The sequence below is a fragment of the Misgurnus anguillicaudatus genome, chromosome 11 (assembly GCF_027580225.2).
Source record: "Misgurnus anguillicaudatus chromosome 11, ASM2758022v2, whole genome shotgun sequence".
NCBI classification, from domain to species: Eukaryota; Metazoa; Chordata; class Actinopteri; order Cypriniformes; family Cobitidae; genus Misgurnus; species Misgurnus anguillicaudatus.
Window position 1 is genome coordinate 7,252,467 of NC_073347.2, and position 19,761 is coordinate 7,272,227.

Here is a 19,761-nt window from a genome sequence, read left to right on the forward strand (position 1 = left end):
CTTTCTGTTTTGTTCAGGCCCAATTTTAAAACTAGGGGTGTTATTACAGAGCCAACAATGTTATTGATGTAGTATTGTAAGGAGGCCACCCAGAAGAATTTTTTTTTTGCTTGGAAATGTTCTTTAATTTATGATACAAAAGGTTTTTATGCTCTGCCTTTAAGTGAATGTGGATATTTTAAAATGATGGAATAATTTCCCTGCTAAGAATAATTTTTTGGTTGTTGTTGCTTGTCCTCAAGCTTTCTTGGTTAAGAACTTCCAGAACTGCACAAACTAATTTTATTATAATGTTTGGTTTGTTAACGAGAACCAATTATTATTTTTAAGTGTAGCTTATTTTCTTGGATAATGTTGAAATTATTATTGCACTTTAATCACAATATAGTAAGATCCCTCTTTTTATAGACATTTTTGGCTGCTGTCAATGTTTCAACATGTTATATAAAGAGCAAGCATGTGACTTATGTTTTGTTTGCTTCTTTGCAGAATATATATATATATATATATATATATATATATATATATATATATATATATATATATATATATATATATATATATATATATAATGCAAGGTATTATTTTGGAAGTTATTTGTTTAAGTTTCTCTTCAAATCAATAAAAAACGTTTTAAATAATTTGTTTAAAACTATAATCAATGTTCATGCTTCGTATTTTAAATTGCAAATTTTGGGATTTAACTTCAAAGTGCACATCATGGTCAGTGATGTGAAAGTATTTGTAATTATAGATGTGTGATTATCCTGCAGTGACATTAAGGGCGACTATACCGGTTCTAAAACAAGATATTACCCACAGGCCATTTTCAAAGCTTCTGCCTTCTCTTTAGACTTAAAACCAGCAATTATCCCCCTCCCCAGTTTTGCTTTATTTAGCTTCATAAGACTAATGGAAGAAGTAGGAGTTTTGGGTGACAGGATGGTAGATGCGTTCTCTCTTTCACTTTTGTTTTTGTGCATGCCATTACCACCTGCATTCATCTAAAAAGCCCCAATGTTGAACCAGCAGCCACATAGTCTGTTCAGCAGGATCTCAGCCTTATCAACAAGCTGGAGTAAACAAATAAACAAGAGTCCTGATTTCGTTGTGGTCTTAATTCATTGGGCAAGGCTCATGTGTGAATCTTGTGCTTCCTAAGTGTTTTCCAACAGAGCCGAAAGAGTATTTGAGTGATCTTGTTCAAGTGTCCTCGCTAACCTCGTTTGATGAGGCATATAAAAATTTCTCTCCCTCGCTCTTTTTTTACTGCATTTAGTTGTGCTATCTAGATGAAGCCAGTACCAAAAATAGTGCAATGTGAAACTGGTGGTCTGTGTTAAAAAAAGAGCACGAAATTGTAAACAAACGTTTTTCCACTGTAAATTGTAAATGTACAGTAACCCAAAACGTTTTTCTTGATTTTTATAAATGAATTGAAAGCCCAGTATTTTTCGCACGAGTGCTTGTATAATGTGCAAAGAAAGGGAGCTTCTATCTAAAACCCAACACAATGCAAATGCAATGAATTGGAATGCCTCACCGATCATAGCAGAATCAGAATTTCCAGCAAGGAAAATCTTTTCATGGCGAATTAAGTGGTGGAGGAAGAAAATGGTAATGAAAAAAAGGAAAGGCGCAGATGAGAAATGCTACTCCCTGGGCTACGCACTGCAGATTTAAGAACTTTAGCGAAAGCTACGTGGAAAATTGAATTTACTAAACAATTAAGCATTGAATTAATCTATATCCTACACCGGACACAAGAAGGAAAGAGAAACGAAGCAAGAGATGAGAAAATGTAAAGGGGGAGGGGACGCAACCCCAAAAAAAATCCCTGAATAAATCCTCGCTAGCTCATTAGAGGGACAGTGAATATATCAAGTGTGTTGTTGTGTGCAGCAGGACAGCATGGCACTTGTCTCTCCCATAACCGTCCGCATCCACATCATCTCCACCAACATATTTACTCTTACTGTGCATTTCCTCCGGGTGGACCGCTCTGCGATTTACTATTATTTTATTTTATTATTAATTAGCTCTTAGATGTGTGGTGGATGGGATTGTTGGGGCAGTTATAAATAGACTGGAGTGCACCCTGGAGATGTCACTCACCCTCGGCCGAGACCCTCCCCCATTCCCATGGGGCCGAGCGTCAGCCTCCCACAAGCCCTGCTGCTCTTTTGTTCAATTACAGTTAATGCAATAGTTTGCTATTTTCCTCATTCTAATTATATTTTCAAGTGGGATTTGTTGTGCGTTAAAAAGGCGCGGAGGCTCAGGGGTTCTCAGTCTCCAGGGTGCTGTACTATTCTCTTCCACAAAGCTCTGAATAAACAAGTTCCCTCCATTTTTTTTCTCTTTCTTTTACAAAAAGAGGAGTCGTAGAAACTGGCAATTTCAGTTTTAACTGTTTGCTCCCTGGGCATGTGTTCTAGATTACCTCTTACGGCATTCTTTTGGTATGCTGCAGAATACACCATTTTTTTCTTACTGTTTCTGAACATGATTTTGTTTTTTCAGATAGATCTACAGTGCCTGGCACTACTATGCCTCATATAGGAGAGTCATGCCAAATCTATCAAAGCAATCAGCCAGCATTCATTTGTTTTTTCGTATTTCACTTTTTTACTCGTAGAAATGTGTATTTGACCTTAAAGTGTTTTGTGGGTTGTTCAAAAAAATGTAGCGTAAAAAATTAGAAGCATACATAACTGCTAATATTTACTTCTGACTAATGCTAAATTTATTAAAAAAGTTGCCTTCGTATTCGATATGTTTGTCACACTGAAATAAACATTAACATAATATACAATAACATAAACCATTACTAAAAATTATGCATGACTGTATGTGAACAGGCCTATATGGAATCTGTGCATCAGCAGTTTCCGCAAAATCGGAAAACACCCATCATTCACAAAGTTCTCCACATCCCGGTGTTCATTTCTACCAGATTTTTGTTTCTTTGACTGTACTACCAGCTCTGTTTAAAACTTTTTATTTTGTTTAAATCCTACTTGGTTTACTTTTAGAAAAAAAATGGTTAAAATATGTACCACAACTGTCACTGTGGCAGTACCCTTTAAAAAGTTCCTAATACGACAGATATGTTTATACCACGGGTCTGTTAAATGCTTCATTTTGATTGGCTGAGAAATGTTCTATGGGTGTTGATTATTTTTGTGTAAACCGCACACCTAACTTGTAAAATGTCTTAAAAGTAGGCACCAGAGCAATGTTTGTGGTAACCGTGGTATAAGCGAAACAATTGATGACGAGCCAATGAATTATTTGAAAATAATGCACACTCCGCTTTGCGTCGTTCCGAATTATTTTCTTATAATTCATCGTCCCGTTGTCAATTATTCCTTATATAGCCTACATTTGGTACCAATATGTGTCTTTAAAGGGGCAGTGCACTGTAAAAAAAATCCGTAGAAATTGCAGCTGGGTTGCCGGTAATTTACTGTAGATTTAAATGTATGTTTTTTACTGGCAACATTTTGTTCAAAGTTAAATGAACATTAAACATTTACAAGTCTTTGTCTTTACAGAGTAAAAAAAAAACAGCATCAAGCAAAATATTCTGGGAAACAAAATCTGAAGCAAAAAACAGAAAAAGGTTGATGATGATTTCTGGTTCCCAGAATGCTTTGCATGAGGCTGTTATTGTATAGTTTTATTCTGTAAAGATAAAGACTTGTTAATATTTAAAATTTATTTAACTTTAAACAGACTCTTGCCAGTAAATAACATAAATGTTAATCTACTGTAAATTACCGGCAACCCAGCTGCAATACCATTGTAATTTCTACGGATTTTTTTTACAGTGTGTGTAAATTTTAGCGGCATCTAGTGGCAAAGTTGCGAATTGCAACCAAAGGCTCACCTCTCGCTTTTGGAACACATAGAGAAGCTACGGTAGCCACCACAGGACAAACATGTCATCGCCGGATACAACTTAATAAAAAAGTTTGTCCGTAAAGAGCTTCTGTAGAAACATGGCAAAACAAAATGGCGACTTCCATGTAAGGGGACCCTCTGTGTATGTAGATAAAAACGTCTCATTCTAAGGTAATAAACGCATAACGGTTCATTATGAAAGGTCTTTATACACCCCTGATAATATAGTTCTGTATATTATCTTGCATTTCTGTCAAGAGATTCTTCTAGAAATTAAGGCAATAAGAAGTTCTCTTTGGTACCAATATGAGTTGTTTAAGTCCGAAGCTGTACTTTTTAAGAAAGTTGGGGTACATATTTTTGACAGTGTAGATTTAGCATGCAAACTGGAAAACTTTGCAGATTCTGTCTAGGCCTGCTAAAGAGTTTTATCTGAAAGCCAATATTGGTCTCTTTACATCAGAAAGGATGCTGAGGCCTTCATCTCTGAGCTTATTTTCCTCCCACACTAATGTTACTTTTGTGGAGGCGCCCAGTGATAAGAGGCAACATCTGTTTTGTTCTATAGTAGGAGTAGGCGCTGCATGGGGCTGAGTGTGTGCAGGCCCTGGCTCGCCATTGTTCGGTCCACTTCTCTTTATCCTCATGTCTGCTCCATTTGCCACATACCATCCGCCCAACAGCTGACACTTTCTACCCCTTTATACACCTAAGCTTAATTGTCAATAGGATTTCACCTCCATCTTCAAGCAGAATGGGCTCTTATTTGATTTCATTTTGATTCGCTAGGCCGGCGAGCGCACACACACATACACACGCCTCGCTCTGGGATATAAGAGAGGCTGACTGGCTCTTGTCATATTCAGAGATCGCAAGTTAGTCGGTGCGTGTAGATGTTAAGGCTTTTTGCTGCCACACACACACACTGTCTTAGATTATTGACAATTCTTCATATTTATTTCTTGACTATGGATATCTTTCCTCGGGTAATGCAAAGTTTATTACTTATAGTCTACCATTTGTTATATTTAAGGTGCTGTAATGTTTAACAGTAGTTGTTTCGCTATATTCTGTGAGAAAGCGTTGGGCGACGAGGTTTCATCTATTGCTTATGGCAGCTATACCGACTAAATTGTCTTGTGAGGTTGCGGAGCGATGCAAGGGCCTTTCTCCCAAAAAACAACAAAATGAGGAACATCTGATATGGCTGGTTGTCGTTGTAACTTCAGTGTGTGCATGTTTTCCTGTGATCTAATGCCTGATTGTGGTACTTATTCTCTCTCTTTCTCTCTTTCTTACTGTGCAGACCTCATGGAACAGAGACCATGATGATACAGCTTCCACGCGCTCTGGAGGCACACCGGGACCGTCCAGCGGAGGACACACATCACACAGCGGTGACAACAGCAGCGAGCAAGGTAAGGCACCCTTAAACCGGTATGTTAAAGAAACAATGACAATTAGTAGTCTTTATTGCACCTTTACACGTCTACATTATTTTGCTTAGCACTGCTATTTAGCAAATATGTAGATAAACCAATATAAAATTGAGTTTAGAGATTGTCAAATGAAACAACAACACATCTATCAAGGCAATTAAGTGTTTCTTCAACAGAACAAATATATCCAGCTTTGGTAAACTTCAAGCTATGTGCATGAATAAATGAGTTAAAGCAGATGTTTCGGGGTGATGTGGCTTAGGTCAATCAGCTGGTTGTGATAAGTCTGAATTAATGAGTCCTCCTCCGGGTTCATCTGGACAGGTTGTCTTAGAAAAGCCACTGGTGATGACAGTCTAACAGAACCGCTTTCTAGTCCCAGAGTGATTAGAGAATTGTACATATCTAAAATCCTCAAAAAAGCTTGAATATCCTCTTGTTAGGATTTCCCTCTCAAAGAAAAGCCAACTTCACTCGCCTCATGTCAAAGAAACTCAAACCGTAAGCAGAATCAGCCGTTCTGTGATGTGATTGGCTATGTATGCGGTCCAGCCAATGACTGAAGGCGTGGGAGGTGCTGGACAGAGGAGTGGAGGAGGGTTTCAAACAAACCGGTTGCAAAAAGCAACTTCATTTATTATTGAAAGGGATGTCAAGGCAGCAGTTTGAGGGTTGCACAGCCAGCAGGCAAAGTAGGATGAGAGCAGAAAGGACCATATTATGTTCCAGATGACTGAGCAACGATTTATAAACCAGCGCCGGTTTTCTCCCTCCACCGAGGAGAGCGAGAGAGGTCGGTCAGATGGCTGATGACTAATAGCCCGGGTTGCTCGCCACACTCTGATTGGACGTCTTAATGAGCACATTTTGTGCCGAGTTTGGGCTCCTGCATGCGGTGACCTTTGCTCTTTATTGACCAAAGTGACACGTCATTTTTCACATACTTCCAATTATCGCCAGGCTTTTAATGTCCCCTGCCTCTCTTCATGTTCCCCTGTGCTCAACCCCTGTGTTTTGGATGGGTGTTTGTTTTGTTGTGTAGTAGTAAAAATGGGGCCAATGGGACCCAAGCAGTGATGGCGGGTTAGTGATGTGTGTCCTTAGCATGCTCTGTAACGAGTCGTTTTAATATCCCAGTAAAGTCACAATTTTCCTGTTGGCCAAGTATCTCTTTCCCAAACTCTGTCTCTCTTTTGCTTCAACCTGCTTTTCATTTATTATCATTTCAGTGCATTATTTGCTTTCTGGCTATCTGCCAGCACATCTTATTTACATTCACACGTTTGGAAAGCGCTTTTATCCAAAGCGACTTTTGAGGTATACATTTTTTATGAGTATGTATGTTTCACAGGAATCAAACCCATGACCTTTGCTATTCTAATGCAGTGCTCTACTAGCTGAGCTACATGACTCCCTTTACCCTAAACTAATAAACAGAAAAGAAAGGTCTTATATCCGCTACAGTGTATTATTGAAAGTATTGTGTTAAATACGAGAAGGGAATGCCCTTTATAGTAGTGTCACTTGATCATGACAAATGTTATGCTATGCCCAAGTGCATTGCATTGTACATCTGTTACCCATCAATGCATAGATTGGCACCATCGCTGATGGTTCTAGTGGTTACCATCCACACCATGTTTTCCATACCGCACCTAAATATCATCTTAGTCTCATGAAAGCATTTTCCTGCTCATGACTCTGCACCATTAAGGGAGGGGGTGGTGGGCACTCCTCCCTCTCTGTGCAAAACAGAAACTTTCTTAGCGGAGTCAAGCAGAGACGCAGTCCGACCCATCTCTAATTAGACCCTGGCTATTAGTGAAGCCGTTTGGATGGTGCTTGAACGTACACGCCTTGTTTAACAGCTGCTCTCTCAGGGGACATATTCTGGAACTGTATCTTAAAGCCATCTTTTTCTGAGCGTCCAGCCTCGGAGAGTACAAAGAAAACAATTCATTATTGCGGCCTCCGAGTTTCTGACTGTTGACTATCGCGCACTCCGGACTTTTGGCGAGACCGGAGCCCGCCCAAGATTAAAAGAGACACCCTTGGGCTGCAGCTGGAACGCAAGCGCTCTCAACCCCTACCAAAAAAGGGGCAGGGCGCATGGAAAATGACACTCTCTCACACACAGAGATCACGCTGAGTGTTTTGAAAGGCTTTAGGTTTCCTCTACCTCATCAAAGGGTCCAGGAACAAGGTGATGACTACAGAAGTCAGATATGTATCAGCAATTACCAGGACCCATTTGCGAACGGCCCCATGTGTGCCAAGTCAAATAGTTCCTGTGAGGCTCTTGTTATTGTCTGCATAAATTTACATGCAGATATGTGGACTCAAATACTGTACCGCTGTACGACTGTGGGAGCTGGAGAGAGCTCGTGTGAGTTATTCAAAGCAAGTTAAGAAGTTAACCGACTTTGACCGATTCTGACTAATGGGTCGCATTAGAGTAAACAGCTCAGTCTGGTGTATGGTGACCCAAATATGTAAACAATTTGGCATGTGCATGTACAGTCCCAAATGTACTGTACTGTACTTTCCTGTGAATGTCTCACAGTCACATACTTCAGTCTGTGTAGAGTGAAGCTTGAACCAAATTACATGGCATTAAACTGATCATTATTCCGTTAGATTGATTGCAGTGAGTGCTGTTGTCATCATTGACTTAATGGTCAGTTTGCTGAAGGTCAGTCTGAGCCAAAGCTCTCATTGGCTCCCGGCCACCATATCTGCTCTGCGATTGGCTGGCATCTAAGATGGACCAGCAGACAGGATGTCAGTAAACCTCAGAGCTTGGATCAGCCCACCGAACCCCGCCTCCCGTGTTTGTCAAAGTCACCCGTTAATTGGAACGATTGTCCAGCAGACTGGAAGAACCCGGCCCCCTTTCTCTCTCCCTCTCTGACTGCGAGTGCCCGCATGCCTTCGCATTTCTCATGCGCTATTTTCAGTGCTCTCCTCAATTGCTGAGTGCACTACAATGCTGATCACTTTCTTTTTTGATTTTACAGCAGGGTCCTGGCTTTGTTTAGCTCGAACACTTTGAGCTGTTAAGAGGAAGCCTCTCCGTTCTATTCCTCGTTGCCTTCGATCTTTGACTTTGTTTTGTGCTTTTATCGTGCCTGTATGTGTGTTGTGCTTCAAAGAGCTAGGGGAGCTCTGTGTTGTCATTCAGGTGCAGTCAGTCAACGGTTGTTCCTGCCTTGCTATATTCTCCTCTGTGTATGCAAAAGCGTTACGTGCAGGAGGGGGAGGCTGAGCATTCTTCGCGCTGCCTGTGTATCAGTGCCACTGCGTTGGTGGAGTAATCTGGTTAAATCAGAGGCATAATGGCTGATAAAAGGTGCGCGGTTTTAATAGCGCAGGGATCTGAGACCGGTACCGGGCGGCCCGGGCCGCCCCTGCTGTGTTTCTCTCTCATTCACATCACAGATCAAACCATACACACATACACAAAAGGAGCAGAGAATAAAGGAAGAGGGATAAAGGAACACAGGAAAGAGAGCAAGATGCTGTTTTTAGTAAGTGCAAGTGTTTGGGAACGCACATGTTTCACAGGAACTGCAATATCAAAAAGCAGTTTTTATTTCGCACGGCACATCATGTTCTCTTCCAAGCCCTTATGCACAATGCACTTGTGAATTTCACATCGTGCCCACAAATGGCTAAATTTAGCCATTGCACAAAGTCATGGAGATAGCGTTGAGGGACACGGATAGGGCAGTGTTCTCAGAAGACGCATGCAAGTTTTGTTAGGTTACCTAGGGGAGCGATGCGGCGTCCAATCCGAACACTGACATGTTTATGACCTCAGTGAATCTCAGCAGTGATGCCACAACCAACAAGCTACCACTTGTTTCTCCGAAAACGATCGCCGCCAATGGCTTTATGGCCCAGCTCCTGATAAGACCATGTGTATGCTTAGTGGTCCCATGGCGAAAAGGGGAAACAGCACTGGTTCCCACAGCGAGGGGCAGTTTGCCTTTGGGATTAGGCTGATGTCATGTGGGAACAAGGAAAGTGAAAAGCGAGGGTGCAGGCAAACACCCCACCCTTCGCTTGCCATATATCAGCTGTTTCTTCTGCTTTTCTAATCATTGCCTTAAACCTGCTTTCATAGCCTAAATGAGCACCTTGTCTCTGAGCAGATAATACTCATAAAGCTGGTATGATAAAGTGTCACTGTTGTGTTTGCTCCTCTGTTTGCTCTGGGATTTAACTACTCCTGAAGTACTTCTCTTCTTTGGCCCCTTCCCCACATTGACCGTGTGTACTCAGGAAATCGCTGCCTGTAGTGCTGTTGACATCTTTCTCGTCCGCTCTTGGTTGTATTTTTCCATTCAGCTATATTACAGCTCAGTTTTACATGATAAATTTGCATTTCATCTTGTTGTAAAGACAGTCCTCATCATCCTAAAGTCTGTCATTGCTGCACTCAAACAAATGCTTTGAATTGGGGACCCAATATGTCTGTTTAAATAGCAATGGAAGACGGAGTGTTTGAAACTTTGTCGTTATTTTTGAGATTCAGTTTTTTTGGTGCATAAATTACACACTTTACCTTTTAGGTTGTTTTTCGGTTGTTTTGTCCCAAAGAGAGAGAGAGAGGTTTGGGCAGGACTCATTTGCTATGTGATGTTCAGTTTTAAGTGGGGAGCATATGGTATATTTAGATCAAATGCTATAATTGTGGTGTATTGATGTAGACACTTTGCATCTGTCTCCATGTATACAGGAAGTCCTTCTTAACCAATCCTTTATTTCTTGCCAAAACCAGATTTTTGGTGTTTGCTAAATATCCCCTTCACAGCGACTAACTGTCATCATTGCTCTTCTGCTTGCATGGTATTAAACTTTGAGATCGAAAACTTTTATTCCTTTTTCTCTCTTCATTAGACGTTTCGGTCAGCAAGCTAAATGTTATATAATCATTACTGTAAAATCAGATTATTCATGCAACTAATGAAATGTTACCATGATCAGAATATTGATTGCAGCAATGAGTAGAGGAGAGATCAAACTGTACCCAAAAGCTATTTTTAAGGTTACAACATGTTTTTTTTATTCATAGTTGATTTGCCAGATGCATGGTCATTGGTGGTGAGAGGGGTCAGGTTTGTTGCACAATCCTTCCCTAGATCTCGTCCTAATGGCTGGAAAAGCCCTTGGCCCCATTTTAAAAATCCCCACGATGTGCCCCGTCATCAGATCTGTGTCGTAGAGGTTCATGTGAATTTGACAGAAATCAGTGCGGCTCATCACTGACGTGTCACAATGCATTAGGTCTGGCTGCAGAAGACCTGAGTGAACATTACTCGGCACGGCCCGGGAGGAGACGCACGGCCCCACCGGGCGTCCATCAGATACAGCATATCCAAGTTTTCAGGAAAGAGCTGATATCACCCAAAGAGATATGCTATCACCGCTTGGCTCGCCTGATAGAAAGGGCAAGAAGGCCACGGTGGGGAGGCAGAGAGGAAGAGAATGGAAAGGGAGGAATGGAGAGGGGGAAGTTAAGAAAGGAGTTTGAGGAACACTGAGTGACAGTAAACAAACAGGCATTAAGACTTTTGTTTGGCTGTGTGATGTGTACTCATCTTTAGTTTATTTAAGCCTTTGCTAAAGAGATTATCCACTAGCAAGATCGGGAATTTTCAGTTTTTACTGTATCCTTGTTGACCTGTAAGAGACAGTTTACTTGGTCACAATGAATATTTAGTTTACAACAAGCAATTACAGGACAAAACATTATCTCGGCAGGATAATCCATCCATGATCTGGAGGGATGTACATTCTTTTTGTAAGCAGGAGGCCATCCTTTTTTATTAGCGGTATCACAGTGGGTTTGAGTCCAGCTTAAAGCCACAAACAGTATTGTGCTAATTTTAGCTTCCAAAGAGGATGAGGATGTGTGGCCTGCTGCTAGTTTGCCATATGCTGCCCTGCCGATAATACTGCATGAGGAATATTTTCCTGCCGATAGCAACTGAGACTATGCGTGTGAGGTCCTGGGACTGTTACAACGGCATGCGAGCATAAGCATAAGAGATATGATGAGGATAGGTTTGGTAACAGGCCAAATCATGTTTTTTTAAGGACCGGTTTGCTTTCTTTTTCATATGCGTTACTCACAACATTTATTGACTTTCTTTAGATTGTTTGGTATGTGCATATGTTTGATTGTTGCTTTTCGTTGACTTGGAAATTGACACAGTTGAAACAGAATGAATTTTTTACTGCTCGACTTAAAATCATTCAATATCAACCCGTCAGAGCCACCATCACAAAGACTCTTAAAGCATGAAGCCTAACAAAGAACGAAAGAATTTACCAAGCCTGTTTGGAGACGACACCCCAGAAAGCCAATTTCATGCGAACAAACACCAGCAAAGCTCCATATTTGGGGAATTTGGCTTCCACTGCACTGTGTGCTAAAGCTATTTGACCTTTGTATTTGTCACCAGAGGCCGCTCACAGTAAGGGATTATTTGCTGGGGTGCTGGAGGTTTGGAGTGGTGGTGAACGGAGGTGTGTGCAGATGGAGAACGGTGCAAAAAGGTTCGGGGGGAGGGCTGTGTTAACAACAGACCGAAAGCTTGACCCGGGACTGACCCTTACTAAACAATCCCCTCCCAGAGCCCAGCCCTGCTCTTTTGACATGGATACCTGCTGAAGAGATTTAGGGGGAAAGATAAAGACCTCCTCAAGCGTTTTTTTTTTAAAAGATTTAAGGAGTGAAAGAAAGATAACAAACAAACAAAAGTGTGTATGCTTTAAAGGGTGTGTATGTGTATGGAGAGAGGGAGTGTTTGCTTTAATGTGCGCTTGAGAGAGAGTAAATGCATGTGTGTGCATGCATGCATGCATGCATGGGTTTTTTGCGAGCAGTAACCCAATCACCAGTCGTGCCCTGGGAGCCTGAAAAAGCCAAAGAATGGCAGGAACCAGAAAGATTCCCGTGTGGATAATTTAAAATTGTATACGTTTTGACTAAAAAAGTCCCATGAGTGGTCCGTGCTCTTTGTGAATATATGTGTGTTTTGTTGTCTCAATAAAGGAGTGTACAGTCGAGTTGTATTGGTATCGCCCACGTCCAGCCGCCACTGCTCTGTTGCTGTCAGGAAGCAGAAGTTCAGCCCAGCTCTGTTTCCGTCACTTCCAGCCCTGAGCCTTATCTCTCCGCTTCACCCCAAGCTGATAGAACTACAATTCCCTCACATTCCCTCTGCTCCACTTCCTGTGGCCTTTCGGAGGCCTTTGTTATACTCGATACTTCATATCTATAGGCATAATTGATCTTCCACTTTGAGTGAGGGGCTTACTATCAAAAACAGAAAAGCCCCCTGAAGTAACAGTTCATCAATCTAAACATCTATCATGTCAAAACATAACCAAGGGGTCAGCGTTTGCCTATTTAGCATGATCCAGTAAGCCCCTACTGGTAGATTATGTAATTACATTGTTATTAACATGGTATTATGTATTTTTCTTTGTCTTAAGGTTGCTGCCCTTGATGTCACAGCTAAGGATAGTCACTAGTAATAGGCTTGGGAATGCCGATAAGAAAAGGTGGCGACCCACATGCCAGCCAAGCAACCAAGGAAGCATTACTGAGGGTTAACAGTAATGCTTCCTTGGTTAAGCGAAGATGTTCTTTTAACTCAATGCAGCTTTTATAGGCATAATTGAACTGCCGCTTTAAACACCGAGTAGCCTAGCAAATGCAGAAAGCCCCCTGATGTTACAGTTCATCCTTTTGGATGACTTAATTTTACCCCCGTCTTTATAGTCATAACAGCGCCACCCCTTTTCTTTATAAGTAGGGCTCATCATGTGTAATTCTTCCATACAATTCGCTCTCCATGTTAACTTTGTTTAACAAGCGCAGGAGAAGCCAAGCAGGCTATTATTAGTAGCGAAATACCCTCGTATTATCTACTGTACTTCAGCCCAATGGATGGTGATACGCAGCGGTTGGGGAAAATCCCTGTGCATTAGAGCACTTATCTCAGCCTGTGTCATTTAGATAGCCGCCATGTGGAAAATTATCTGCCAGAAGCCAATAATGAAGACTGCCGCAGTTAACCAGGCGGCCTCGGTACAGTTTCGCTCATTACCAAAATGCACCATGAGGAACAATAGAAAAGACAGCGTTTGTTTCTAAACGATAGGCCTTGTTCTCTAACCGATATCAAAAGTCAGGGAAACGCGTTTCATGTCTTTATTAGGGTGTGTGTACAGTATATTGTTTAAGGCTCATCTGGAGAAAACAAGAGGTTCGTAAGCATCCTTTGGAAGATGACTTAAATTCCAGGGAAATTACTGCAGTAGTGCCGTTGTTGCGAGCCAGCAAGAGCTCTTAGCCTTTGTTGCGAGTCATGTACGTTTTTTTTTTAAAAACACTCCTCTCAGCCATCCGGTCTGCCTGGATATCGAACAAAGCTGGCCCTGGAGAAGGTGTCAAAAGCTGTCTGAGAGAGTGAGTGAATGAGCAAGAGAGAGAGAGAGTATACTCTTTTACTCTTTGTGAGTGTGTGTGTGTGTTGCCTCGGTGGAATCAGAGGGCTCTTAAAGTGTTCCCGTTTGAACCTTCCCAGCCTGCCTTTCTGCCCGCCTTATATCTTCAGATTAAAAAAAATTACAAAGGAGAAAAATCAATAGTTACACAGTAAAAGTGCTCGACATGAAAGGGTAAACTCGGGGCCCTACACTTTCATTTGACCATTTTCCCCCTCGACACACAGGCCGAAGGAAGAATGGAAAGGGTGGGGGGTGAAGAGTGAGAGAGCGACCGCAGTTTTAATGCTGTGTTTGTGCCCCTGGGCCCCAGTACGCTTTCCAACGTGTCGGGGGCTTCAGTGGAAGTGACCCCTACACAGACACGGACGAAAGCGAGACGTAACATTTGCAGTGACATTTTTGCCATCACCTGTGGGTATGTCAACGGCCTGATCCTGGAGACCTGGGAATATGCATGAGGAGCTCTCAGCTAGGGTGACTCAACTTTAATTAGAGGCATTACAGCACTGAATATGAGAAACATTATGCACTTATTACCCTCTCAGTTAGCCCTGCTGCGAGGCAATGACAGAGACGCATGAGGTACGGCTGAAAGACTTAAAATTACATTCTTTTCCCCCAAATTATGACTTACAGATCTGTCACTGTCATCATACTGTATGCATGAAAAAAAACAGTGTCATTATTTAAGATGCCTGCAGTTATTTAAAACTGTCATTATTTAAAATGAATCCTGGGTAATTATGTATTTTAATTATGACTCTCCATGGATTCCTATTTACAGTGCAATTTTTTTCCTTCGTAATTACAAATCGAAAACGTATTTATCTTAGGAAGTTGAGTGTAAATACAAATATGCACAGCTGTGCAAGGCAATTTCACATCACAAAAGCAATGAGATCTCAAAGAGGCAAACATATCTAAAGAGATCTGCCATATTGCCGCCATGTCGCATCTCATTAAGCCCTGTGCTTTTATATTTATATCTTAAGAAACCAGAATTTCTTGGCATATTTCTGTAGAAGAGCAAGTGATTGCAGTCAGCAGACCGCTACTAATGTTTGTATGTATTTTAGGAACAGAAAATGCATGGTGGGGCACTGCGTGCACAGCAAACTCACTGCAACTCTGAGTGTCTCTTGTTGGGAATCATACCGCAGGAATTCCTGCATGTTCGGAATATTTTGAGGTGGGAGGCGCTTGTGACCCATGCAAAGGGAACCCCCGCAGCCTGGTCCATTCTAACCATGTGAATGGCCTGAATACAATGAACCCAGCTTTATCTTTTCTTCCTCGACCCTCCCCTCTTCTCTTTCCCTCGCTCTCTTTATGTGCAACTATGTGTGTGTGTGTGTGTGTGTGTGTGTGTGTGTTTCAGAGAACGAAGAGTGTGTGAACGTGTGTGAATGTGTGCATAGTGAATAGAAGGCGGATGGCGGTCCCTTAAAACCTGGACCAGTAGAGCCAGTCATATGTGTGTGTGCTTAAATGTTAAGGGAGAGTGAGAGACCAACACAGGTCACCTGACTCCCTCTGCGGGGAAAGGCCAGAGGTGCTCTAGAAATCATCCATGGACCAAATGTGGTGTAAAGCAAAAGACAATCTGTTTCTACAGCTTGGCCCCATCCATCAGGCCATGGCCAATAAAATTTTGTCAAAACACTTCTTAAAATTGTTTTAAAGGGCAAGAAGCTGTACGATGTGAGCTATGACAAATTGACTTATAACTCTTGGCTTGCATATTAAAATTAACTGATGAAAAAACAGCATAGCTGATCAACCCCCATATGTTGTGCTTTGGATTCTGGTTCCCAGCATGCAATGCTAGCATGCTGCTTTTTTCATCATCACTCCTAATAGTGATGGGTGTAATTTCTGTGGTGCTTGGAGCACCAAACAGAATAGCAAAAAGTCATTTTTCCTAACAAGTCTGAAACACTATGCTGTTGCTCAGACAAACATAGAGACCCATCGCAAATGCAACCTATTGAGGCAAACAGATTTTGGCAATTTCACCCATAACCTAAAAACCTTCCTTGATCAATTAGCTTTACAAGCTTTAGCACCAAACGCGCACTAACTAGCATACGCTTACGTAATCTAAAGTCACGTCTTTCTCATAGCACATAAATGAACGTTTGACATTGTGACGCGTCAATGTGCTTGATGGATCGGAAGTGCCCCTCTGCTAATTTGTAAACCATCAAGAAAAATGGCTGACACTTTGGAGTCGCGTACACACAAGGCAGAAGAACCAGGTAGTGCCCTTTTTGAGTAATCGGATCATAACAGATTAGCCCACATCTTTCTGATAATGTCAGAGACCGCCTTGAGTAAGACAGAGTGGAAGAGATAGAGAGACAGCTGGAAAGAGCAGGTATTGAGACGGAACGGATGAACCAATCAGAAGAGCTGGCTGACAAAGGCATGTTAGGAGCTAACCTGATTTTAGCAGCAGCAGCCTGGCTGCTAGAGCATCATGGGCTGTTTTCACACGTGAATGTGTGTGCGCGTGCGTACGAGGGGGTCATAAAAAATTCTCTCCCTGGTTAGCCGCGGGGCATCCTCCTCAGCCTCTGGCCTGCTCCAGTCACTGGCCTGCTCTCTAATTGCTGCATAGACTCCACCACACATGGCCAGATGAGATGACATTTTCTCTCTCTGTCAATGGCGAACCGGACCGCACCCCTCCCCTCCGCGCTAGTTGCTAAGACGCTGTCATAACCCATTAGCAGTTGGCCAAAGTTCGCCCGTGGCATTTCCTCATGGCATCAGCGAAAAGGCGCATAAATCTGCCCGTGGAGCCTGCTGCTGGACTAATGAGGCTGTGAGCTTGTTTATGGACTAGCATCATTTTTATGATTATTTCCACCTTTTCAGACTCGCCGCCATCGTTCGTCTTTATTCGGTGCGGGAAGAGCGTGGAAGCTCGGCGATGGGCTGACATTTTGACACAAACAGGGGCTGCCATAAGGCTGCGTTGACATGGCGGTACTAAAATAGAGGTGAAATTAGCATCTGACTGTACTCATGTGGATTTGTATTAAATCACGTAGAAAATGGAAATGGCAATAAAATTGACAGTGGTAAGAATGTCCGACTATTCTGGAGAGATGGGTGTCTTGAGAAATCACACCTGTCTTTGTAACAGCACTAGGCTCGGTAAACAGAAAATAGAATTTATGGAATCACCCGATTCCTGTTTGGCCAATAAGCAATTCTGTTTCCTTGGGAATCCCAATCCTGGAATTGCAGATTTAAGAGATGGGGTTTTGGACAGAGAATGTGTGGTTGGAAATGACATAATTGGACAAAATGGTTAAGATCAATTTAAAACTGCAATCTGCAACGTTTGCCTCACTATCGACATCTATGTTCATAACATAAAATTACAAGTAAACTATGTACTTATATTTACGCTAATTGCAAATCCAACCTGAAAGCTCATTGTAATAATCTCGTTGTGAATCGTAGTAAAGACACCAATTATTAAGGCACATGCTCAATAACTGCTTGCTTTTTGCTTATTATTAACCAAAATACTTAAATACCAAACCCATACTTAGAAATAAATCAATATCAAATTGCATTTAAAATATAAATAAAATTCACAGCTTTTTTTCCCCTCATTAGCCTTGAAGGTCTAGGCCTATAGAGGTCAGTTTTTCAGGAAAACTATTGGGGAAGGGGGTTAAAAAAATGAGGCGGAAGTTAAAAGCTCAAGAGAACGCACTTGCAACAGTTACCTCAGACATCACTCAGATTGCCCTGTCCTCTGTTTTTACCCCCCCTTTTCTCTTCCCCCTCTGACCTGATATCCAGTGTTTGCTTCTGTTTTGTTAACTCGCATGGGACAAGCCCTTGGTTTATTATTTTAGGCTTTGCTGAACACGAACCGGTCTTTACACCGGATTTGGAGCATTTGCTACTAATGAAAATGGTGTCTTAGATTACAAACCAGCGGTGATATTGCCTTCCCAAATGGGAGATGGGAAGTTGTATTTGCCTAAAAACAGTAGGAAGATAAACTGCTCTTTAAGCCAGGGCTGTTTTTGGCCCAAGTTAATGATGTAATCGAAACTTGCCTTTGACGTCCTATAGTGTGTGTTTTCTTTTCAAGTTTGCATGTGTTGGGGGAGGGCGATTTGACTCTGGTCAGATTCTCAGCAAGTAAAGGACTAAAGGAAAGTGCCCTTGTCTAAAAGCCAAACACTCCGGATCTACATAAGTCTTCACTTAAAAAGTCTCAGCCTTTTCTGGTGCTTCTCTGCTAGGCGGAGAGGGTTGGCGGAGTGTTTTATATGGAATGTAGAAAGCCTTCGCTCTCCTAATGGCGTATATAATTCAGGTGCCCGCAAGGCATGCTTTCAGGAATTCTTTTGCCTGAGGTAATGGGGAGCAAAGACTCTTTTAGACCCTTGATTATTCTATTGATGCACGAAGCTGGGAAGAAAAAATTATCTCCGACCGGATTACTGCAGACGTTTCCATTAATTATCAATGATACAGGTGCCTTATGTCGCCGGCTGAAAGCTACGATGAGAGAAGGAGTTAACCCGCCATAATCTCTCCCTACGAATAGCGCAGAGGCTTTTGGGAGTACTTTGTACGTAATCAATAAGTTACTTTCTTCATTCCCGCACCTCCGCTATTGAAACCCCAGCAGTTTGCAGTTTGTTTACCATGCTTGTGTTTCTATTATGTGGCTATGATTATCTGAATCGCAGATTCATAATAACAATTAACAAAAGTCTTCTCACTGGAATGTTTGATTCACATTGGTGGAGAATGCCAACGATCTGAATAATATCTGCGTACACAAGCAAATAGGAAGCTGAAAAGGATGTGTAAGCCATCTACTCTTCTCTGGTATGTGGAAATGCCCATAATGAAGCCTTATCGAGCACCCACAGGTTGATGCGAGCACCCATGCAGCATTGTTATTAAAATGCATTGCTTTGAAAAGCAGCTGTTTTGTGCAGCAGCCATATTCACCCTATTCCATTTTTTATAGCGTGTAACTCCCCCACCTAAGGTAAAAAGGCACCGGGGCGAGCTTCAATCAATATTTTCCTGGGATAATGAAGACTAAATCTCTCTGTCATTCTGAATTCTTTGGTGACTCACTGTGTTGAAGGCAGGGGGGAAATGCGACCTTACAAGTCGATTGTGCTCCTTCTTTCTGGCTTTTAAAGCATTTTGTGGGGGATGAGAAGGGGGGTTATTTATAAAAGTATTAAAAATGAATGCATTCAGATGTGAGGCTTCAAAGATGTATTGAAGCGCCATTGTCACCAGCTTACCGTGTTGCAAGCCCTTTCTGTGTGCCAGTGCACACCTTACTTTAACATCTGATCACCAAAGGCATATGACTATATTACTTTAGTAGTGTAATAGAATATGTATTGCTCATTCGTCTTACATATGCAAAAACAGGGCTTCGGTTAGTGATTAGGAGCTGTATCAAAAATGTGTATTGTGTGTTTTGATAGGTGATGGGCTGGACAACAGCGTGGCATCGCCCAGCACAGGAGATGACGACGACCCCGACAAGGAGAAAAAGCGGAATAAAAAACGTGGTATCTTCCCTAAAGTGGCGACCAACATCATGAGGGCATGGCTCTTTCAGCATTTGACAGTGAGTCCATGACTGCTATTCCTTTCTCATTCTGCAACTTTCAGTCTGGTACAGCCAACACTGCAAGTTGTATTTCAAGCGAGCGAAATGGCTCCCTCAAACACACACATTCACTTTATCTTCCTTAGCCTTAACCGCATACACTCGATAAGTTAAGCCAAGAAAAAACAGCCTCCAGCTAAAGATAGCAGAGATATGTGTTACAGAAGTAAGCCACCATTTTCCTTTCTTTCCTGCTGGTATTTGTGCAGT

At 41.9% G+C, this 19,761-nt stretch overlaps 1 protein-coding gene across 7 annotated transcripts in view; it reads left to right on the forward strand.

Annotated features, from left to right (window-relative positions):
• meis1b (Meis homeobox 1 b) overlaps nt 1-19,761 on the forward strand; it is a 266,383-nt gene that overhangs the window by 217,040 nt on the left and 29,582 nt on the right. For all 7 annotated transcript variants that reach the window (XM_073872930.1, XM_073872933.1, XM_073872934.1 and 4 more), the window contains 2 exons: nt 5,213-5,324; nt 19,364-19,509. In XM_073872930.1, the coding sequence (XP_073729031.1) occupies nt 5,213-5,324; nt 19,364-19,509 (258 nt within the window). The remainder of the gene's footprint in view (nt 1-5,212; nt 5,325-19,363; nt 19,510-19,761) is intronic.